Genomic DNA, 24480 nt, shown 5'->3' with positions numbered 1-24480 from the left:
GAATAAACAAGTTTTTTTTTTTTTTTTGTTTTTTTTTAAGAAAAGAAAAAAGATTTGTTAAAATAAGAACACCGTTCCAACAATTTGAAAAGCAAATTGTTGGAAAGCTTATTATGTGTGGCCGAGTAACATTTAGAGTTTCACGGAGGAGCCGAGGCAGGAAGAGGAAGGAGCGACGTTTCAGTTGTACGGCGGCAAGCCTCAAATATATTCTCTTAAATAACAAAACAAACATGAAGCGGGAGCAGACTGCAGCCTTTAATCCTACATCTTTGTTCTACTAAACCTCAGCTTAACACTATAGCACCACCTGAAGCCGCTAACAACTCCTTTACTCTTTAACAGTTAAGTGTCGCAAGACGCATGGGAGAGAAATCCAGTTTATTCATGAGGAAAGGTCACGTGGGTTCTTTTAAAAATAATAATAATAATAATAATAATAATAAGTGCAAACTGTCTTTTCCACAAATCCCAGCATTCTCTCTATATGGCAGTTCAAATGTTTCCAGTGTTTACGAGGCAGCAAGAGGTTTGCTGCGATGTCGTCTACAGACAGACGTCCATTCAGTGATTGCCTTACGCAGAGTCTGTGGGGAAGCAGTAACAAACCGTAGGAAATCTAAAACGACACGCAGACTGTTCAACGGGATAATGGCTCGGGATAGGTCCACCAAAGGGTTCGTAGAAAAAGACTTCATGGCTGATCATGAAGGACAGAGACCGACGGGTGCGAGACCTGAATTTGAGGACGGGTCAGAGTTCAGGCGCTCAGTCCAGCAGATGCTTACGCGGGCCCACGCGCGAGCGGTGAGAGCGGCGGGCGTCGAGGGTTCCGTGCGACTCTCTGCAGCTCTGGCACACGTACGACTCCGGCACGTGGCTCTTGCGGATCTTGGCACACGACAGGTGGATCCAGGTGTTACACTTGTTGCACTCGATCATGGCGCGGCCGGCAAACGGCTTCATGCAGAAACACGTCACCAGGTCCCACGAGTCGTCGTCTGAGACATGAGAAAGAGAGAGAGAGCGTACCAGTTAAGCTCGGTCACACTTGGACATTGCAATACATGAATCAGAAGAGAGACCTTACCAGAGTCCACCATGATGTCCTCGTCCTCTCCTGATCCGTCTTCGTCTCTGAACACCACCTGCTTCCCCTGGCGGAACACCGTCCTGCTCCCTGAAAGGCCCTCCACCTTCTGCACCTGGACCACCCCTTCCTCAAGGTCTTGCCCGTCCCAGTTGTGGTGCTCGTCGTCGGGCTCCTCCTTGCAGGGCGCTGGGCTGGGCAGACTCTGGGGGTGGAGAGGAATGCTGATCGGATCTTCCGGCTCTTCTTTGATCATCCGGCCACCAAAGGACCCGGGGTGCTGCAGCTCCGGGACCAGAGAGTGGGCCTGCTGAGCCCCGGTCTCTTCACCTGCAGCATGCTCCCTTTCCTTTCTCCTCTTCTTCTTCTTCTTCAGCTTGTCAGCTTTCCTGCGGTCATCTGGGTGCAGCGTGGCGATCGTGTGCTGCAGGAGAGACGAGGGGCACGCGTGTTTAAAATGGATGAAGATGAAGATATAAAGCTATTGATGCGACGTCGATTCAACTCACATCTTTCTTGGTGTGGCTGGACATCGTGGGTCCTGGCTGTGGCCGTTTCCGGCTCCGGTCCTGGGGCACCTTGGGGCAGGGTGTCGGGGGTCCCGGGGTCCAGCCATCGCTGTCAGCCGTGCTGCCTGTGCTGTTGGGAGGACTGGAGCTACTGCGCAGTGGAGAGTCCTGGAACAATAGTCAGAAGCATCAGAAACATTTATTCGCCATGTATGTTTTCACGTACAAGGAATTTGTCCTGGTGGGAGGTGCATCACATGGAACAGTGGAGAACGAAGGCTCAGTGAGTTCAAACTTCCAGCGATAAAGCTGGTAATAAAAACAAACACATTAAACACAAACATTAAAGGCTTTCTACTCATGATTATGATATGCTGTACCAGTTCAGAGGCATGCACAGCTTCAAACTATGAGAACATGGAAGTCTTTGGTTATAATTCAAATCGGTATTAATTGAATGAGTGTCATTGTCCTCAAGAACTTCAGAAAGTGTCAGTGTGTGTGACAGTGCAGCATGGTTGTGTTATGATCCATGTCAAAGAGAGACAGACTGCACCATAAGCATGGCTGACCGTGTTTACATGTGCACACACACCGGAACGGTCCTCATCCGGTCCACACAGACGCTCACCTCTTGTGGGTACGGGATGTAGCCGGCATACGCCAAGACGAACGTGCAGAACTGGTTGAAGTCTTCCACCGTCCTCCTCCTGTACGGCGGACTGAAGCCCTGAAACAGTCACAGCAGACAGGGTCAACACTACCGACAGGCCTCGGGGAGCACCAGTGCGTCCGCGGCAGTGCTGACGGGATGTTTTCTACGCTTTAGTGGCGCTGCCGTTATGAGGACACAACGAAGCTAACGCTAACCAGCAGCTGGACGTGAGCTCAAGTCGTTAGCATGCAAGCTAACGTCGCTCATCGGGGGAGAGACACACTTACCTCCGACTGATACGCACGGGATGTCGATGGGTCCACGTCACCCATCTCAATAACGTGTCGCCAATAAACGCGAGGGGTAGAGCAACGAGCCACTCGGCCGTAAACACGGAGGTTACCTAGCTTCTAATGCTCGCTAGCCTGCCAGCATCTCGGCTAACGTCGCCAACGTGCCGTTCACTTCTTCTGCTTAAAAGCTCGAAAGCAGCCGTTGACGCTGATGACGTCAGAGCGGCAACGCTTATCTCCCGTTAACCGGTCACGGTAACTCCTCCGTTCACACCGGCGCGTCGGTTCCCCGGTACACAGACTAATGGAGCGAGGTTCACTTCGGGCTGTCACCGAGCAGCTGCCTGCCTGCCCCCTCTGAGCAACTTCTCTGCTGTTTTATTGGCGGTGGGCTAACCCGCTGCTGGCGGCGTGAGCGCCCCCTGCCGGACGGGAGGGCCACGCAGATGCGCTACAGTAACGTATCTTTATGTGTCTTGTTGCTCTTAATTAAATAATGATGGTATTATGCCCCAATTAAAAATGTTGTTCCGTTTTCAGCGTATGTGCTCTGGAGATTAAAAGCGTAAATTGCATAATTGATGCCACCAATAAACTATTCATTCAACAGCCTTCTAGTGTCAAACTCTGAAAATGCGAAATATCCATATATCAATGTGCATCCAAGTGAAGCAATAACCAAAACACAGTGAGGGGGACTATTACAAATATTTTATTATATTAAATACTATTTTCATCTTTGTGACAGATTCAAATCTTAAGTCGGCAGAGGAGTTCATACTTACTATGATGAATTAATCTAACATTATATTATAACTTATATATTAACGGCTGAACGTCGCGATATATATATATATATATATTTATTTATTTTATTTTTGTTTTGTTGTTGGTTGTTGTTTGTTGTTTTATTTAGTAGTGTTATTTGTTGACAGGGCCAGACATCCTGATCCACACTCCCTACCAGTAGGTGGCGGTAATGCACCAAACAGTTGTTTGCCAACCGCCAATAAACCTCAAAGAAGAAGAAGTTTGAGTTTCTGCGCGCGTCGTCCGCTTCACCCACGAGAGGAAGTCGCACACAAACAGATTTTTTATATTTTGATCGCACGTTGTTGTTTGTTGTCGGTAAAGATGTCGACCACCAAGCTGCAGCACTTCAGGAGCCTCTTAACCGAGCGCTTTACTACGGTGGCCGTGGAGATATTTGGGGAGATGGAGGCTGTTGTCGAGGCGTTCTCCGAGGAAAACAAGCGCCTGCGCGACGTGCTGCACATGGTGCTGCACCCAGAGGTGCTTCTACCGAGGATAGGTTCGTCCCTGTGGGTCACCTCTCACTCACTCCTTACTCACTCACTCACTCACTCACTCCTACACTCACTCACTCCTACACTCACTCACTCACACGCATTCCTCACTCTCTCACTCTCCACTCTCTCACTCACTCTTTACACACTCACTCACTCACTCACACACGTTAACCAGCTGCAGCGATGCGGACATGAGCTGCACTACATCATGGGACGTTAAAGAATGTAACGTTACTCAATGTAACGTTACATTGTTTAACGTTAAACAATGTAACGTTACATTGAGTAACGTTACATTGTTTAACGTTAAACAATGTAACGTTACATTGTTTAACGTTAAACAATGTAACGTTACTCAATGTAACGTTACTCAATGTAACAGGTTCTGTGAGCATGGCGCTCTCACAGGATAAAAGAGATCCACCTTGGTGACGCTGTAAAGCGTCTTCAGGCTCAGAATAGCTGGTGTAGTCCTGAGGGCATTAAACGGTCTGGGCGTGATCAAACAAAGAATTAAGAGCTTCAGTTGTCTCTGTTCCTCTTGTTTTCTGCTATGCTAAAAGAACGCTCCAAGGGGCTGTGCTGTGGCTTCATATATTGTCCATACCCAAAGTGAAGCAGGAGATGTATACATACTCAGTATTGGTGTCTTCCTTTCCTCCACAATAGATGTCAGCCAATACCCTGGAGCCACCACAGGAGTCACAGAGCTGAGCGTGAAGGTGGATCCGGAAAGATCGGAGCCGTTGCTGAAAGAACCCAAAGAAGAGCCGCTTGAATACGACATAAGTTTGGTATCGGAACAGCAGCCGGGGCCGGGGGAAGGAGAGGCCCTCACCCTGAAGCAAGAGGAAGACGACCCGAGCATGCCCTACATTATTGACTCATTCCACATGAAAGTGGTTGACCTCAGCAAATCGACCTCCGCAGGAACCCTCACAGCTGATGAAAATGAGGACTGTTCCTCATCCGACTCTGACATCACAGACATCCCACAGCTGTCCAGCTGTGCGAGTACGAGCCGGGAACTTCAAAAGCACGATAGAAAGTCTGCACAGAGCTCAGCGGTAAGGTTGTTTTCATGCCCTAGAACAGTGGTCACCAACCCTGTCAGCCTGGACCCCTGATCTACTTATTGAGGCGTTGAGAGAAAAAGAACTTGAGGCTTTTTATTTGGACTAATTGAATGAAATCAAACACTTTGTCCAGCTTTCAAATGGATGTGACTAGGGCTGCAACTAACGATTATTTTAATAATCGATTAATCGGTTGATTTTTTTTTCGATTAATTGATGAATCGGATAAAAAAACAAAAAAACATTAATTTCCAACCCTTTATTCAAAAACAGAACTGACAGTGCAAATTCACAGTGCAAAACATTTTGACCTTCAGGTCCAGCTCCACCCCACCTCATCAAGCTGCTCTGCATATAGAGCGTCCTCTTCCTTAAACTCTTTCATTCACATCATCTGATCAATATCTGGGTCTCTTATGACCACGACGTCACGCTGTTGGCTAAGCCCAACGACGTGATTTGCTTCATTCTCCTTTGAGTAAATAAAACCTTCATCAGATCCTCCGGTGAGCCGCTTCAACGTTAAGAGTGACTGGTGAACTAAACCAGACGGGGGTGACGGCATGTTTCATCATATTATGTTTTTTTACAAGCAAGACTGAACTGTAACGGAACTTTAACAACAATACACAACCCAAACACGTTAGCTAGCGTGATAGCAAGCTGACTAGCTTCCATTGAAAACAAGTTAGAGGGACATGAAGCCGCTGTAGACATCTTAACGCTGATTGGCCAAAACTCGACTCGTCACATCCTAGATGTTCTATTGAAGATCAGACCTCAGCTTTTCTCGTGTCTCACTCCCATCTCAGAAACGCTGGCAGGCCAGTTGCTCTGCTCTTTTTTTTTTTTCTCTCCGCGACTTATTGAATGGTGACGAATTCGTTGCCAACACTTTTGATAATCGATTTTTATCGATTCGTTGTTGCAGCCCTAGTTGTGACAGTACGTGTACTATGTGCAATGACAATACAGTTGAATCTAAATCGAAATTATTTGTTAACCGCACACAATATGAATAAGAAAGAACAACACAGATCAAAAGCATTTCATATATATCTGTGACCGGCTGGAGGAGCTTCGTAGTAAAGATAAATAACAATAGTTGCTTGTTGGTGCTGAAATAAAAATGAAAGCAGCTGATCAGTCCAAGGCCAAAAAGTATCTATTTCTGCTTCTTTTTGAAAATAGATGGTTTGAATATATTTGTTTTTTTAAACTGATGTTAAGGCAAATATAAGCATTTTTATGATTGCTTTGGGCCGTTGGGATGGAAATAGTCATTCTAATCAGACAATATCCCAAGTATAGTGTAAAGTTTGTTTAGTGTTCATCTGGGGACCAAAACAATCCTCATTCTCCAGCCAGTTTTAGAAAATTACAATACAGAGCAAAATGTTCTGGAGAACATTAAGTCGTCCCAGATGGGTTTTTATTGTGCAACTTTGATCTGAAGATGCCCTGGAAATCTCCCTAAAATGATCATTTAAGAACTGAGGAAACATCTTGATGCCTGAAGGCTGCTATCGAATGTTGCAAGCCGTGTTTGTTCTGAGCAGCTGAAGCATGAAATACTGATTTCTTTTCTTTTCCTGCTAAAAGTGGAAGAAGCCCAAGTGGTCCCTGCAGAAAACCATGCTAGAACTACCACGGTCAGTTGATACCTACACTTTTATAGTTCAGATTATTATATGTTCATGTATCACATAGCTAATGATGCTAACCGGTTTCTACAGGATGGCGCCCCAACAGCAGTTCTTTCCTGCCTCAACCAGCCAGTCCTTTTTGGCAAGGCTCACCGAAGCCTTCAAGGATTACCCAGACGACAAGAAGCCTCTGATCACTAAGATGGGCCTCACGGAGGATGTGGAACTGGTGGACTGTGCGTTCGGTAAAGTCCCTAAAGGTTGCCCCCTGTCCTATCAGGGCCCGGTGTCATCGGGTCGGGATTACAGGATCCACGACGACGCCCCCTCTCGACCGCTGCTCCCCCTGGCCCGCCACAGACTGAAGCCCATGGTGGCGGTCCCTACCCTCAGTGCCAAGGAGCAGGAGCATGTGGACCACATGCAGATCACCTGGGAGGCGGCGCGCCTGCAGGAGCGCTCGACACGCGGGCGCGAGGAGGCGGAGGATGAGCTGGGGAAGCTGCGCCTGACCGGCCGCTTCAGGGAGATCTGCAAGCTGAAACCAGGACGGAGCAACGCGCTGCACCTGATCTTCAAGCTGCAGAAGGGCTTCCCCCGCAGCCAGGCGGCGCAGCCGGAGCAGGAGATGAAGGCCGAGGCTCTTCGGGAATACTGTAAACATTTGTGTGTGAACTGGTCCCCCTGCGGGTTCGTGGTCCATCCCGGCGCTCCGTGGCTGGGGGCGCTGCCGGACGGCCTGGTGTACGACCCCAAGGAGGCGGACGGCTTCGGGCTGGTGCACGTCAAATGCATCGGGTCCAGGAGCTTCATGGAGTGCAAGTTCCTGTTCTGCCGGGACGGAGTCCTGCAGCTGAAGAGGACCCACTCGCACTACTGGCACATCCAGGCAGAGCTGCTGGTGACGGGCACGGAGTGGTGCGACCTGCTGGTGTTCTCCAGGGAAGACCTGCTGGTGCAGCGCATCTACCGGAACGCGGCCATGATCAAGGTCATGAAGAAGAGGTTGGATGATTTCATCTTTTATTACTACCTGCCGTGTTTGGCGCCCCAGCGGTAGCGTCGGCACACTGCTGTTCACGCTCTGTAAACACATCGCAAAATACTTGAATGTCATGTCCACCCAATCGAGGCAAGAAGAAGGTGGTGTGTCTGTTCCGTAACCTCTCATTGACTTGTTTCATTAATCGAGGACACATTGTTGATCTGTTGTAATGTGTTGTACTGTCCCTCCAGAGGTGCCCTGTTCTAGGGCTGCACTGTAAAGACTCACTTTTTTATTATTGATTCATCTGCTGATCATTTACTCCATTATTCTTATAATCATTACATCTACAGTTGTAAGAAGCTAGTGAAACATTTCTACCTCAGTTTCCTAGAACCCAAGATCCCATTGATTGTTTTTTTTTCTGTTTACTTTTAAGAAAACCAGCAAATGTACATAACGTGAGAAGCTGGAGCACGGGATTATATTTTGTCTTTTCTCCTTGATTACTGAAATTGTTGCTGCAGACTATTTAGTTGTTCATCGTCAATTTGTAACTGATTAGTTTTCCTTGTGGTGTTCTGATCAAAAGAAGCAGGTTCACATGTTGGTTCACGTTCCACGAGACCAAAGCACAACACGTAGCACCATGATGTTAACGGGAGGCTGGAATGTCCCAAAATAAAGATTCTTACACGATACCAGTGTATGTTCTCCTGGCAATGCTCACTTCAAACCCTCCCAGGTCTCCATCCACCACTTCCACTACTCAAACACAGTTTACTGGAACTGATTGAACATGCTTAAAATTAATAAATATGTATGTGTATATATATATATATATATATATATATATATATATATATATATATATATATATATATATATATATTTCTTCTTCCAGCTTGGTAGAACAACAACGGCCCTCATCAGAAGCTCTATATTATATTATATAATTAATAAATATATTTTTTGTTTTTGTTATTTTATTTAGTGTTATTTGTTGATCGGGCCAGTGCTAGACATCCTGATCCAGGACCAGCTGGTATGGAGATACCAGTAGGTGGCGGTAATGCACCAAACAGTTTCTTATACACCTTGAAGAAGAAGCGCGTGGTCATGTTTCACCCTCACGCCGCGCGCGTGTCGGGACAACAAGCATGAGTCAGCAGTTCTCTGTCCGCTCGGTTACCCGGATGCAGTGGTTTTGAAATTACCAACACACACACACACACACACACACACACACGCCCCGTGCCTCGCGCAGTCTGGGTCTGTCCGTGGCGCCATGGCCGTGAGCAGGACGCACGTCAGCGTGGGCTACGCCGCGCTCGGGCTGCTGTTCGGGTTGTCCGCCTTCCTGGTGTGGAACACCGTGTTCCTGCAGCCGTGGACCGCCGCCATGGGGGGCCTGTCGGGTAAGCGCGTGCACGCGGGGTCTGCAGCCGCGCGTGCGTTCCACTTTTCTGCTCGAATCCCACTTTTCCTCCTCGGGCTGAAGGTGCCCGGGTCACTAAAACACCGTGCACGCGCTTCTGAAGGGCAGGGACGTCAACTTGCAATAAGTCAAAATATTGTTGTTATTATTATTATTATTATTATTATTATTATATATAAATGTGTGTGTGTGTGTATATATAAAATCTCAGGGCAGTGTGTCCTACTGCTGACTATTTTTTATTTTTCTGAAGAAAAAATATATACAGTTATAGTTTTGTTGGACATTGGAGGTATTATAAAGTGCAGAAAAATCAAATGTTACACCATTAGTTATTGTCACAGTTGTTCATTCAATAATAAACGTTATAATACCAAATATAATAAAAGTATCATCCCACATATAAACTGTTTTTGCTTGATAATAATTTACAACATTGTTCAAACACGTCCTGTGTGAATAGTGTTTTTCCCACCTCATAAGCAGCTGTGTCTCATTCATTCCAAGTCTCTGCAAGTTCATGTCTATATTGTGCTTTAATGCATACTGACCACTGTTCTGCTGGAAGTCACTGCATGACATTGGTGGCACATGTTTTACATTCATGTAATTGTTTGAAAATAATATGATCTTTGAGTCTGAAGTCATTTCCGGATTTGACATTTTGAGTTAAAATGGATTTGCACATGAAATTGGGCTCAGGTTTGCAATTTTATAAATGACAACGTCCGACCCCATTCAGCCGCCCAAAACAAGATGTAATGTTAACGTCATGCATATTCATGTATGCAGTGGGTTATGTTCAGTCATGTGTGTATGCAGTGGGTTATGTTCAGTCATGTGTGTATGCAGTGGGTTATGTTCAGTCATGTGTGTATGCAGTGGGTTATGTTCAGTCATGTCTATGACCTTTGAGCTGCTGTTGAGCTTCATGAGTCATATCTATAACCGCTGTACTCTGTTCTCAGGATGCTCTGTTATCAAAGCTGGTTCCATAGTACATGTTCCCAACGACACAGCTGACCTGTCTGGGCTCTTGTGGGATATTTCTAAATGAAAGGTCAAGTGTAGTGTCGTCTGAAAACACCAATATGAAGCATTACTGGTTTCTGAGAAGTGGAAGTAGCTCCAACCTGTTCCTAGCCTGCTTTAATGATGCGCCAACATGTGCTGCTTTACTCAGTGAGGGTTATAAGATGAGATAAGTTTCACTGAGGGTTGTGATATAAGATGAAGTGGGGTCACTGTTACTTGTGGCTCAGATTCACAACACTGCGGCTCTGAAAAGGGAACAGAAAGAAAGAAGTGTGATTCATTAACTCAGCAAAGGGCAACATGCTGTGTCACAATGAGCCTGAAGACACGCACTCACTGCTGAGGCCATCGGTTCATGACCGTGTGTGTGTGTGTGTGTGTGTGTGTGTGTGTGTGTGTGTGTGCGCACGCCTCAAGCACACCACAATGCATCTTTGTCTAATCACGTGATCAGAGAGCGCTTTTTAATTCAAGGAAAGTACAATATTAAGGTTTTAAAAAGTCAGTCGCTAAAATTCAACATTCATAGTATAGTTGTTATGACATCTACGTATTTTTTGTCTTAAGCGTTGGTTATGAAATAATACAGTTTAATTACAATGCAACGCTCGCATGGCTGCCCATAAAGACAAGAAACCAATTGGGGTTGAGGGAAAAAATCGATACATCACAGTATTGCGATACTTTGCGTGGCGATATTGATACAGTATCGATCTTTTATTATATCAATTTTAAACTTTCTGGTCCTAGAAAATACGATGATCATATACGTTGACAAAAGCTTTCCGTTGGGGACAATTTGCGGTGGAAAAAAGGTAATAAATCGCAATACTCAAAATATTGTGATGATATCGTATCAGGACTTAAGTATCGTGACTTAAGTATCGTGATAATATCGTACCAGGATGTAAGTATCGTGATAATATCGTATCGTGACTTCAGTATCGTGATGATATCGCATCGAGACTTAAGCATTGTGATGATATCGTATCGTGACTTAAGCATTGTGATGATATCACATCGTGACTTAAGCATTGTGATAATATCGTATCGTGACTTAAGTATCGTGATAATATCGTATCGTGACTTAAGTATCATGATAATATCGTATTGGGATTTAAGTATTGTGGTGATAATATCATATCGACTTAAGTATCGTGATAACATCGTATCGGGACTTAAGTATCGTGATAACATCGTATCGGGACTTAAGCATTGTGATGATATCGTATCGGGACTTAAGCATTGTGATGATATCGTATCGTGACTTAAGTATCGTGATAATATCGTATCGTGACTTTGTAACAACGTAAGCATTGTGATAATATTGTATCGTGACTTTGTAACAACTTAAGTATCATGATAATATCGTATCGTGACTTTGTAACAACTTAAGTATCATGATAATATCGTATCGTGACTTTGTAACAACTTAAGTATCATGATAATATCGTATCGTGACTTTGTAACAACTTAAGTATCATGATAATATCGTATCGTGACTTTGTAGCAACTTAAGTATCATGATAATATCGTATCGTGACTTTGTAACAACTTAAGTATCATGATAATATCGTATCGTGACTTTGTAGCAACTTAAGCATCGTGATAATATCGTATCGGGACTTAAGCATTGTGATAATATCGTATCGGGACTTAAGTATCGTGATGATGTCGTATCGGGACTTAAGTATCGTGATAATATCGTATCGGGACTTAAGCATCGTGATAATATCGTATTGGGACTTAAGTATCGTGATAATATCGTATCGGGATTTAAGTATCATGATAATATCGTATCGGGACTTAAGTATCATGATAATATCGTATCGGGACTTAAGCATTGTGATGATATCGTATCGTGACTTAAGTATCATGATAATATCGTATCGTGACTTAAGCATCATGATAATATCGTATCGGGACTTAAGTATCGTGATAATATCGTATCGGGACTTAAGCATTGTGATAATATCGTACCGTGGGACCTCTGGTGATTCCCACCCCTAATCAAGGAGTAGTCATGAGGTGAAGACGGCGAGGTCTGACGCTCTTCTGAAAGCTCACCTGTCGGTTGTGTGGCCCCTCAGGTGTGCTGGCTCTCTGGACCCTGATCACTCACGTCATGTACCTGCAGGACTACTGGAGGACCTGGCTGAAGGGCCTCAAGTTCTTCTTCTTCGTCGGGGTCTTCCTCTCGCTGGTGTCAGTCGTGGCCTTCATCAGTTTCATGTCTATTGCCATCAACAAAAAGCAGTGTAAGTTCTTCCCGTCTCTCATGAAGAGATTTCTGTGCTTCTCTCAACGTCATCACCAAAGCTGCGTGACGTCGCACTGAACACGCATGACGGCCACAACACAGGGTTCTTACGGTCAAACCTGGAACAGTCATGGAGTTTTAAAATGGTTATTTCCAGGCCTGGAAAAGTCCTTGAAAAAAATAAAATCCCCAAAGTTTAGTAAAAGTCATGTAAATGTGTTATATTCATGTGTTCATGTAAATGTGTTATATTCATGTGTTCATGACGTTCATTTACGCTGAGTTTGAAATAATGAATATGCTTTTAAAAGAAAGACTCACAATATAAGCAGGCATACATACAGGCATCTATATAAATGTTTATTCTTTTAATCAAACTATTGTCTCATTCATTTGAGTCATTTAAGGTTTACTGTATGCTTTGTGTTCTCATTGTTAGTTTAAATACTACATTTACTCACTTTTTACTGTTTACACCCAGACTTCACTAAATGCTTGTAATGGACATTTGGGTTAAAGTCATGAAATCCATTGGTCAGGATGAGTATGAACCCTGAGAGCTCAGGGTTCCCTTCCAGGAGACCAGTGGTTGCTCAGCAGGTTAATGTCTCTCTCTCTCTCTCTCTCTCTCTCTCTCTCTCTCCCTCTCAGTGCTGACGGACCCCCGGAGTCTCTACCTGACCGGTGTGTGGAGCTTCATGAGCCTGAAGTGGGCCTTCCTGCTCGCCTTGTCCGCTCACCGCTACCGCAAAGAGTTTGCCGACATCAGCATCCTCAGTGACTTCTGAGGCTCCAGGCCTTGGGTCAGAGCCTAGAGTCCAGCGGTGGTGAGGGACATGTTGAGAGGACTCTGTGATGAGCGCCCTGGTCCTGGTTACTCACCGTCTTCTTGGCCCAACCCTCCTCGGCCTTTTTAGAGTGTTTGTCGCTGACTTCACAGACCAACCCAGCCGTGTTTTATAAGACGTTTGACAGATTTTCATTTTCTCAGCACTTACTCATGCATCTGCACAACGTCTTCATGACAAGATAAATCCAAAATATGGGAATGTTTTTCATGACTCAGTGAAGGGAATTCCTGTGCTTCCACGCACTCTTCAGTGGTGATTCTGAGTTGCAGTGTCCTGCTGCAGCCCCTAGAGGGTGCCATCCCTCCACCAGTAAACATGGCGTACAGTGCAGGACGTGAGCTTTACATCTTTGTATTTATGTTCCATGAATGATGAAATGTTGCACAAGTTGCTCACACAACAGTCAGATGGATGAACTTTCCAGATGGCAGCCATCACTCCTCACGGTGAGACACACATGTATCCAAGAACATCACCGCTGTGCAACAAGCACCACCTGTCCTGGTCTGATGTGTTTGTGAACCATGAAACGGCATTTCTTATGTAAAGAATGATTTTTGTATTATTTGTATCAGTGTGACAAATGAAAGTGAGTAAGTGTGCCTCGATCATGGCTGTGATTTGTGACAGTAGTGACACCACTGGTGTGCACATGCATGTTGTTTACATTGCATCTGAACTATTAATCACTCATATTGTTGCTTCATGAGATTATTTTGCTTATGAACATGTTAATGTTAGAAATGAAGACAGAATGAATGCCGGTGTGTTTGAGACATGTCATGTTAATTAAACGGGTTTTAGTCATCCCCTGTGTGTTGTTGTGGATAACAACTGTTTGTTAACATTTACTTACTTTTTAACCCCAAACTGTGGAAGATTTTGCTATAAAACAGTATAATTCACTTCTTCATTTACGCATAACCAGTAACATATAGACTGATATTTACACATCTGAACACACAACTCAGTATATCTTTTATTATTATATCACAACATTATTAAAACAGCCCTAGTGGTGGCAGAGATGCACCTTCTGTAGTTTGGGGATGACATTTAGAGCAGAGGCCTGAACATAGGTGTGTTTTCAAAAGAATTTCAGCAGCAGAAAGAATTTATTATTTTCTTTATACGCCTTCATAAGTGACTTTCATGCATGAGAACGCGTCACAGCAAAAAGAGGCGCTGTATCCTCCCGGCTGCTCCCGGTCAGCGGGTGGGTGTCGGGCATCAGAGAGGGATTTGCCCCGTGAACCAGCAGAGCCTCGTTCATGGAGCAAAGCCTCCCGCAGCAGTGCGATCACAACGTGAACGCAGGTCAGGACGCTGCGCTTTGAAGTCAGGCAATTATTCCATCATCCACGTTTATATTCTGCCCTCACAGGGAGGGTCTGAGACGTTTACTGTAGGATTCTGCTAAAGCCGCCTGATAGGAGGACTTTGAAGTTGATGTGAAAAATATGTGACTGGAATATTACAGCGGATCAGTGTTTGCTGCATGATAACTCATTGAGGTATTCCTTTCCAGCACAATACCTGCTGGAGGAACGCTTCTCCTGAATGCTGCAGTCACCGAGTGTCTTTATGGAGCAGCAGCATCGGACCTCTGATCCTCAACAAGCCACCGTCATTATTTCACCCTCTTTGTTGCTTTCCTGCATCCTTCCTCTGTGTTTTAAGGACATTTTTGGTGGTGCTTATATCTTAATTGCATTACACTGGTTTGTTTGTAAGCCCCCAGAGTCTCATTGCATCAAGGTAATTGCGATGTTGTGGCTAAATCACCATGGCAACACTTTTTATCTGGCCGTTATAAACTTCGACATTAAGAAACCGAAAAACAATCCGGCTCACTTTCCACTGAGCGAGCTGGGGGCTTTGCAACCAAATGCGTCCTATTAAGTTTATACACCAGCCTGTAAAGTGTGTGTGTGTGTGTGTGTGTGTGTGTGTGTGTGTGTGTGTGTGTGTGTGTGTGTGTGTGTGTGTGTGTGTGTGTGTGTGTGTGTGTGGTATGTAAAGAGAGGGAGGGGTCTCGTTTTATTCAATTATGGGACTCCTTTCTACCCAAATCAAGGGAGGAAGTTGTCTCAAGTGTTGACTGGCAGTCTGGTGCAGTGCGGTGAGACTGGAAACTAAAGTGTAGACGTTCACATAACACGACCATGCTAAACATCCGGTATGATCAGATGGTAAAGAGCAGCTGAATCCAGAGCGACCTGAAGGGAAGTGATTCCTGAGGCGGACACTTCACCTCCATGATGTCAGAGAAGAAGAAGCGTGGTGTTACCTGCAGTCACATCTTCATACTTCACACGGCTGCAGCTCTACAGATCACGTGTTTTACATTTCTCAAGTGCATTTATTTAACAGATTTACGTTCTGTTCAAATGTGTGTGTTTCGTACAATGTGGTCGAATATTAAAGATGAATCTACCCGACAGTGAAGTGAACAACTGCAACAACACACATAATAATGCATAAACTATCATGGTATTACAGCACTGACTGTATATATTATTCTGTATAATATATATATATATATATATATATATATATATATATATATATATATATATATATATATATATATAATATATATATATTATTCTGCACTTTTGCGTTTGATACTTTTGTTCAATTTAATTTCCAATACTTCTGTACTTTTACTGGAGTAACAATGTGAATCCAGGTCTTTTACTTGCAATGAAGAATTGTCAATGTAAATATTGCAATCTTCTACTTAAGTAGCATGTAAATATCACACTCCTAAAATATTCACTAAAAGGAAAAGTTCTGCATTCATAATTTTACACCAGAACACGTCTGCCGTATGAGACTGAAATGCATTAAAAGTATCCTGAAATATACTATATTCCTGGAATATACTGATGCATACGCAGCATTTTAATGTGGAGCTAACTTTAAGCTATTGATAGTTAATCTACAACAATGCATCACGCGTTATGCGTTGATCTGATGGTTCCTTTGAGAAATGTTTATCCTCAAAGTAACCAGTCACTATAAACGTAGTGGAGTGAAATATTTAATATTTATGGTCTGAGATGAAGGGAATAGATGGACAAGGTAAATAAAGTTGTACTTGGGTAGAAGTACTGGTAGTACTGCTGAAGTGGATCACAGCTCCACTGTGAATTATGAACATTGGTATTAATGATACAGCAAAATGCATTTGATCTATAAAAAGATGCGTCGGGAGGAAAAACGCCAAATGGAAAGCCAACATCTTGAATGTGTGGAGAACCAGATGGCCTCTTTGACATTAAGAAGCCGCTCTGGCATTTCCAGAAGGCGGTCCCAGGATGATTTCCGAGGAACTTCCGCAAAGCGAGGTACAAAGCCCACAGATATTTAAGCAATATCCAGAGCAATTTACTGTTTTATTTACAAACTGAAACATATGTTCCCCCTAGTCTCTCCCTGGTGCCACTCGGAGTTACTGCTGCAGCATTTCTCACACACTATCTCTCCTTTTAATTTGGGCACTATCTTCGTCCTCCTCCTCCTCATCACCCCCCTGTTCCTCTCCTCTGACTGGTGTGCGTTGCGTGTGCGTTGCGTGTGCGTTGCGTGTGCGTTGCATGTTGGTCCACTGCGACCTCGCATCTGAAAGGTTTTAGAGAGACACATATTTGCTGTTTGAGAACACAAAGGGATCTGCCATGGCGGAGCCCGTTTGAAGTGGCTTCACAGGGGAACCAGAACCAGAACCAGGGATTTAAGAAACCATAAAGAAATGTTAGCGCGAAATGTAGCTTTGGTGAATTTGTGTAATCTAATGGAAGTGGGATTGATTCAATGTGAAGGCGCTGCCTTTGAAGCGGCTGTTTCTGGTGGAGCGGCTCTGCAGCATTCCTGCGCCTCCTCAGCGCTCCTCTGCGGGTCGTGATGGGTCGGATCCAGGAGGTCCAGCCTGGCACCGCTCAGGAAGCAGCATGAAGCGTGAGGTTGGACACGGCGGCGCTGGACTCCTTATCTCACGCTGGTCCAGGTTGATTTGTGGGGTGATTTCTCTCTGGTGTGTAGAGTCACCCGGCGGTCCAGAGCCTCAACCTGAAGGCCCCAGAGCAGTGTGTCACACAGGAGAGGGTTGCTCCTCTCTGGGCCTTGTGTTGTGTCAACACTTTATATTCTCCTCCCCACGACATGTTCTGATGTTCACGTGTCTTAGTGAGACGATGATCTGCTGGTCCTGTAGGTGTTTACAAAGACAGTGAGCCTGAAGCGCTGCATTGGAGCAGCGGCCTCGGAGAGGAAGCGTCGTTCCCGTGATGATCTCTGGGCGCCGTCGCGTCAGCGTTGACATGAGCAGTTATCTTCCGTTGCTCTGTAACAATCTCATGATTCCTTTGCATCCACATAGGAGAGACTGTTGCTGTTTCTTTCTGCCGCGCCATCACTGCACACAGAGGTCATGTGACCTGCTCACATGGACAGGATGTGATGTCACACATCTACCTCAAAGCTCTTGTTTCTGTGTGGAACACCAGACCCTGTCAAGGCTTTACATGTGGTAACTAATGGCTATATTCAAAGTTATTAATGAACTTATTAATGCATATGAATGTCTTTGGGTTGCCAGGTTGTGAGTGTGTGTATATATGATCACTTTATTTTACTTTTACTAATCATTACTTAAATGTAAAGCTGCGTTATAACCAACGAGGAATGTGATGTTGTTTTTATGAATGCATTATACATTCGATTGATTACGTTTCTACAACTTTAAAGCCCTTCATAAAGAGAGAGCAGTACTGAAAACAGTCTGCTTTTACCCAGCATGCACCTCTTCCTCCCTGGATGACCCAGAAGCGGCCGGCCCGCTGCTCAGCTGTGAGCTCCACTGGGACGAGCAGCACTTAAACACTGTAATCAGAGCCAGGGCAGGATATTGGCTAAATTACACATGAAAGCAGGGACATTTGAAGGAAGCTTGAGCACTAAATATTATGATAAATTACGGTCTAATACGAGAAGATAAGTCACAGCTAAACAAGAATAATACGGGCTTGCACGCAGTGCGGGAGGGACGTGTTTTCAATGCTCCATTCCACTTCTACATTGAAGAACACGTCATGTTAACGGTTATGTCTAAATGTCTTCTGCTGTCTCTGAACATAAGAGGTTCCATAAAAAACAATACTATTTATGAAGAGCTCAACACACAAAAACATCATATCTATCGATATATATATATATATAAATATATCTATATCTATATATGTATATATCAGATCCGCTTCTATCCGACTGGGTGTGGTTTGATCAGGTTTGATTGACAGACCTGTCATATTTTGGTTCAAACACCGTGAATGGAGCACAGATGTATATCATCGTTTTCCACGTGAGTCCAGAGACGTACAGAGAAGAAAAGTGCAAACAGAAAACTGAAAAGTGAAGAAAACTAAACTCCAAAAGTTTCCTCCACCGGGAGATGAAACCCTGTGTCCATGTTGGCGTATTAGTCATATACATAAGAGTATCCAATAGGTTATAATCTCTATATGAAATGCTTCATGCCTTCGTGCTCACATTCTTACGTCTGCTCTTCATTCAAGTCCTCCATCCCAGACTTATGGAGCAGAGACGCTCTGAGACGCTCATCTCTCCGTGGCTGAGAGAAGCTGACGTCTGCTTGAGTCTCAGTCCACCGACACCAGCTGCAGCGTCACAGCGGATTAAACAAAGAAGAAGAAAGTGTTAAGCCGGACTGAGAGGTCCTGCTGGCTGAAGCTGTTCCCTGTTTACAGTCTGCATGCTGGTCTAACTAAACCTGACTCCAGCTTCATTACCTTCAGACATGAGAGTGCTATCCATCTCCTCATCTACGCTGGAGGGGAACATTCAATTCAATTTATTTTGTATAGCCCAAAATCACAAATACAAATTATCCTCGGAGGGCTTCACAACGTCTGTGTCCCGGGACCTCACATCGGATCAGGAACAACTCCCCAAATAAAGATAGTGAGAACATTGAAGGTTAGACTTGAGAGTTTAACCTTCTTCTACAAACTCTCCCCTCACAGTTTGCATTATATTTGCTTATCACCTCACCCCTCCCCTTCCCCCTCCCTCCCCCTCCCTCCCATCCCCCACATACCATGCACCTTCACCCCTTCACCCCCACCGCCCCGCTCCTCCAGAACCCCTCTAAGTGGATACCCCACAGGAAGGGCTTCTCCAGGGGGGAAATGGGTCCCAGATGTCTGCCTTTGTGCCACTCCGGCTCCTCGGGAGGGATGGAGCCGTGGCCGGGTGGAGGAGGGTGTGGAGTGCGGTGTGCAAACATCAATAACGGCAGCCGGGAGGGTGAAGAAACTCCCGGGGTGAAGGTGAGGAGGAATTTAATGATTAGCTGCTTTTGTCAAGCCAGCGTGGATTTCCAAACACGTCCCGCCGCCCCGCCCCGCCCAGCTGAGCGCCCGTCCCCTCGCTGGGTGACGCTAATTGAATTGACTGCATTACGATCTTAAAGAAACTGTTTCCCCCTTTTTCTTTCCCTGCAGAACTTCAAAAGTTTCAACATGGCCGCCGCTCAGCGTTTCAGCCGGGACCGAACCACATGTCGGAGAGTCGGGAACAGACAACGCGCCGGCCTCTTTGATATCCGAGCCCCTCGTGTGCGTAAGCCAATACTTCACTGATATATATTGATATGCGTATGATCTATTCTCAGCTGCAGAAAGGGTTAATCACGACCCCCGTGGAAATAAAACGAAGACGAGAGCCAGGCCGAGTGTTTAGTGAAACATTATGTCAAGACTCTGACAAGGAAATGAAATGTGCAACATCAATCAGCCGACGAGGACAGAGATCAAACGCGCCTCCACACTCCTGCATCTGGTTCTGTTTGGACAGCCTCACTTTTTTCCCTTCTCTCTCTCCTTTCTTCTCCTTTTCTTCTCCCCTTTTCTTATTCTTCTCCCATTCTCTCTCTCTCCTCTCCCCTTCTGTTCTTCTGTGTGCCACGACATTCCTGTCGGCCTACTCGCTTTGTTAGCTCACTTTTTCCACCATGGTGGCACCGAGCCACGCTTCGGCTAAAGGTGAGCGGCCTCAACAATGACTCTCCTGTCCCTCCACCGCCTGCACCACAGCTCCCAGTAAGCCCGCTTCTAATACCAGTTAATCCTGGAGTTGACTTGTCCTGTTGTGTAAATACAACCTCACATGATCCACCGTCTCTGTCCATGGCCTCGCTTTGATGGCCAGATGAAGCTTTTTTCTTCTTCCGAGTTGATTAAACCCAACTGGGATAGAGCTACTTTCCGCTCAGCGTCCCTCTTTGAATGAAATGTAAACCAGTGCAATCACGAGGCTCATCAGGAATCTTCTGAGCTGCTCTCCGCACACACGGCCCTTCAAACGCTGCGGCAATCACACCCGAATGGTGGGCTAGAACCTGTCAAGCAGCGCGTCAAGAACGAAATGAGGTTTCCGTTTGAAAGCGGGACCTTCAGTTGGTAAATAAGTCGCGTCTCTGAATGTCTCCGTGTCTTCATGCAACGTCTCTGCACTGCTGGAAACATCGAAGATGTAACAACTCTCATGAAAAAAAAGACATGTTGGGAGGTGTTGAAATATAAAAGCTACCATTAAGTATGCTGTCATCAAAAAGTACCAAGTTTCAGCATCTTAGAGCAGCGGAAAACTCCCCTCAAGACTTCTCTGCAGCGATGCTCGTGAGTCATGGAGTCGTGACGCAGGAGAGGTATAAACGGACTCAGTGTTGGGAAACGGGTCGGGATTCAAAGTAAGATTAGCGCAAGATTGAGTCATTTGAACGCGTTAGCTAGAGCGCCGCCGCGTCGTCTCCCCCAGCCGGGCTGCGGTGTCACGGGCCTGTAAGTGGCTGCAGGCCTGATGGGCCGGCGCTGTGGAGGAGCAACATGTGTCGGCGCTGCCCCGAGGCCGTGGATGGCACAATTACGTGCTCCCTCACCTCTGCAGACCGAGGTCACCGGGCCGCGGGGGTCAGGGGTCATTTAGGGTCCTGTCTGTGCAACCCAACCACGACGGTGACGAGGAGCAGCTGACGTCAGCGCTGGAGAGGTGTTAGGTAACGGGGGAGGCGAGCAGGAGTTCACTCACAGGGACACCTCATGCAAGACGCGTGTTACACAACCTCACACCTTCTCTCTGATCCACTTCTGACTAACAGGTTTATTCAAATCTGTCATTGCAAAACATGTATAGTTTGTGTCATTTATAATAAAGTGCATTGTTTCAGCTATAAATCCTGCAGAGTCTTTTCATTTGCATATTTTCAGCCTCGGGCCACGTTGTGACTTCAGTCTGCTTATCAGCAGGATGAAAACATGGCAGACCAAGTCAGAGGAAAACATCTCTTATCACTACATGGCTTTCATGCTGTAGGGCAAAAAGAGAATGTTTGGCCTATAATAAGTATTCCATATCACAGTTTACACTGACGACTGTCAGGAACAAAAGGCTTCGCTTGGTTCCTCTAATAGTGAGTTGATAAATGAGAGTGCAGACCCAGGGGTGCATGCTGATGCTCCGGCCCCAAATCTGGAACCCATAAAGCCTCAGACATCCCTGCAACATTAGACACAGCCTTCTTATTGGCTCAGAGCTCCACTTACCCCCTTCCTCTATCGCCCGCCCAGCAAACGCACACTTCCTGCTTCTCCGCCTGGCTCCGGCCGGCCACGCCCTCTGGAAGTCCGCTTAGCCAAAGAGAAGTGCCCGCAGGCCTTGAGTGAGCGCTCGGGTATAAAAGAGGCGGAGGTGGACCGGCCTGTCAGATGGTTTGTTGTTGTTCTGTCTGCCAGGTTGAGAGGGGAGTGTGGGAGTTAGACATTTAACAAGGTGACCAGGAAACAGGACAGCCAGAGCGACAGCCAGAGCGACAGCCAGAGCGACGTCCACGCCGATGGAGTTTCTGAAGCCGTAACTTTCTTTGACTGAAGAGAAGACTTTTGCTTCACACGCGCGTAGCGTTGGGTTTGATCGCAGCGCCTCGTCTCTGCAGCGGAGGCTGAACGCTCGTTGGTGGACAGACGATGAGAGAAGAGGTGTCCTGCTCCAACTCCCCCGAAGGAGGTCTGGGGGCCAGCGAAGAGGAGCTGGAACGGGGGTCGAAGAAGACCTCCCAGGCGGCGAATCGGAAACGCTCCCCTTACCCCAAGAAGGACGGCCTGGGCCAGGCGGAGGAGAGCAGCACCGGCAGCCCCGGCGGCCCGCTGCCCTCCGGCCCCAAGAAGGTGAAGAAGAGCCCCTCCGCCGTGGTGTCGTTGGCGCCCACGTCGCTGGGCCCCCGGCTGGACCAGCCCTTCGAGGACCTGCACTCCCAGCGCGTCATCGCCAACGTGCGGGAGCGCCAGCGCACGCAGTCCCTGAACGACGCCTTCTCCTCTCTGCGCAAAATCATCCCCACGCTGCCGTCGGACAAGCTGAGCAAGATCCAGATCCTGAAGCTGGCCTCGCGCTACATCGACTTCCTCTACCAGGTGCTGCAGAGCGACGAGATGGACGCCAAGCTGGCCAGCTGCAACTACCTGGCCCACGAAAGACTGAGCTACGCCTTCTCCGTGTGGAGGATGGAGGGCGCCTGGGCCATGTCCGCCAGCCACTAGCAGCCTCCTCCGCCCTCTGCGTCCACGTCTCCACCCGCCGCCTGCGTCTGTGTTTGCACCCATTTCACGACCTCTGAACCTCTGAGTTCTGATCTTACCCTTTTCATCCCAAACCTTCGCATCCGTTCTATGTGCTCCATCCCGGTTCCCTTCATCTCTGCCGCTGAAGCTGTTCTCCTGCATCGTCCCACTGCTCTCCCTGTGTGTCCTCACGCTTTGTCCTGTGCAACCAGACGCCCCACTGCAGCCCCTCAGGTATGGACACAATACACACACACACACACACACACACACACACACACACACACACACACACACACACACACACACTCACCATGCCATCAGCACACTGACTTGGTTTTTATTTCCGTGTTTAAAATATTCATAGCAGCACATTATTTACTTTAACAGATAAATACCTCCAGTGCACAAAACACACAACACACACAAAACACACAACACACACAACACACACAACACACTACACACACAAAACACACAACACACAACACACACAGGCAGGAATAAAAACACATGTTCAAAAATAAAAGCAACACTTTAATGTTTAATAAATAACTGAGAGAAAGCCTCCATCACAGATGTGATCAGACTAAAGAACATGAAGCAAAGTGGATCTGGAAAGAAATGTATAACTGTGCAAAAAATGTCATATTTATAAATGAAAAATAAAATCTCAATAAAATTAAATAACAGCTGTTAAAATGTCTTAATTACAAGACATCAACACAAAGTAAGTGGGCCTCTTTTGACATGCAGGCGCACCTATTGGGTTGATGTTTGCAGTCTGTTTAACTTCAGGTGTATATATTCATGTATATATATATATATATATATATATATATATATATATATATATATATATATATATATATATATATAAATACACTAAAATGTTCTCCAATTGATAAAATGACATTTAGAAGAAGGGCATGTCAGTCACATTATAATATACATTATGTTTATAATTTACTGAATCCGTTTCCTGCAGTCAGACAAAAACAAAAGACTTCTGCAGATTTTGTAAAATGCAATATGCTGTTATTTATTGACTATTATTTAGTTGTGTTTTGTTCAATAAAACAATTAAAAGTTACATAGCTCATCACGTGTTTCATGGTTTCTGCCATTTTGGGTGCAACTTTACAAAAACACGTCTGTGTCAAGAAATACTCCTGCAAAATAAAAACCATTAATAAATAAGATAAAACGATTCTGATATAATGTAGATAATACTTTTTAATAGTATCAACATGTTTGTAACAGGAAATAAAATAAATGTTTCCACATGCACTTTAAAAAGGAAACCTCTCCTGAAGTCAACATTTAACAACACAATAAATAACTGAGGAGCAACTAAATAACTCTACGCACTTTGGTAGTTTTCTTTATTCAGTGACACGTTATCATCCTGCATCTGAGCGCTGAGGCTCTGACCGACCTCTGATGTCTTCAGACAAATGTTTTCCTCCACAAGCCGTAGGATCGGCTTCACACAGGGTCTGCTTTTCCTCAACCGCTTTAACAGACACCGGATTCGGGCTCAGGTACGGCATGAAAGGAGAGAGAGAAAGGGAGAGTGAGGAGAAATAAGTGGAGGCACCTCTCCCCCCCTCCTCCCCCTCCCTCCCCCTCTCCCCTGCAGCCTTGCCCTCTCCTCAGGATCTTGTATCGTGCAATCAGGCCCCGCCGGG

At 45.6% G+C, this 24480-nt stretch overlaps 3 protein-coding genes across 3 annotated transcripts; 2 read left to right on the top strand and 1 right to left on the bottom strand.

The window, feature by feature from the left end:
- Positions 1-768: 768 nt before the first annotated feature.
- phf13 (PHD finger protein 13) lies at positions 769-2586 on the bottom strand (the record flags this gene model as incomplete). The annotated part of the gene is made up of 5 exons (XM_079218900.1): positions 769-1001; positions 1091-1514; positions 1600-1767; positions 2231-2329; positions 2542-2586. The coding sequence occupies 5 exons, from the start codon at positions 2584-2586 to the stop codon at positions 769-771; spliced, it is 969 nt and encodes a 322-aa protein (XP_079075026.1).
- A 6266-nt stretch (positions 2587-8852) lies between these two features.
- On the top strand, positions 8853-13085 carry LOC306736404 (heme transporter hrg1-A-like; the record flags this gene model as incomplete). Its single annotated transcript, XM_079218036.1, has 3 exons — positions 8853-8982; positions 12128-12295; positions 12949-13085. The coding sequence occupies 3 exons, from the start codon at positions 8853-8855 to the stop codon at positions 13083-13085; spliced, it is 435 nt and encodes a 144-aa protein (XP_079074162.1).
- Positions 13086-22195: 9110 nt separating this feature from the next.
- On the top strand, positions 22196-22768 carry LOC306737230 (twist-related protein 2-like; the record flags this gene model as incomplete). The annotated part of the gene is made up of 1 exon (XM_079218944.1): positions 22196-22768. One exon carries the CDS (start codon positions 22196-22198, stop codon positions 22766-22768), a length of 573 nt encoding a protein of 190 aa, XP_079075070.1.
- Positions 22769-24480: the final 1712 nt, after the last annotated feature.

Source organism: Taurulus bubalis, assembly GCF_910589615.1.
Source record: "Taurulus bubalis genome assembly, chromosome: 5".
NCBI classification, from domain to species: Eukaryota; Metazoa; Chordata; class Actinopteri; order Perciformes; family Cottidae; genus Taurulus; species Taurulus bubalis.
The sequence above is the reverse complement of the archived record's forward strand: the minus strand, read 5'-3'. Positions and strand labels throughout refer to the sequence as shown.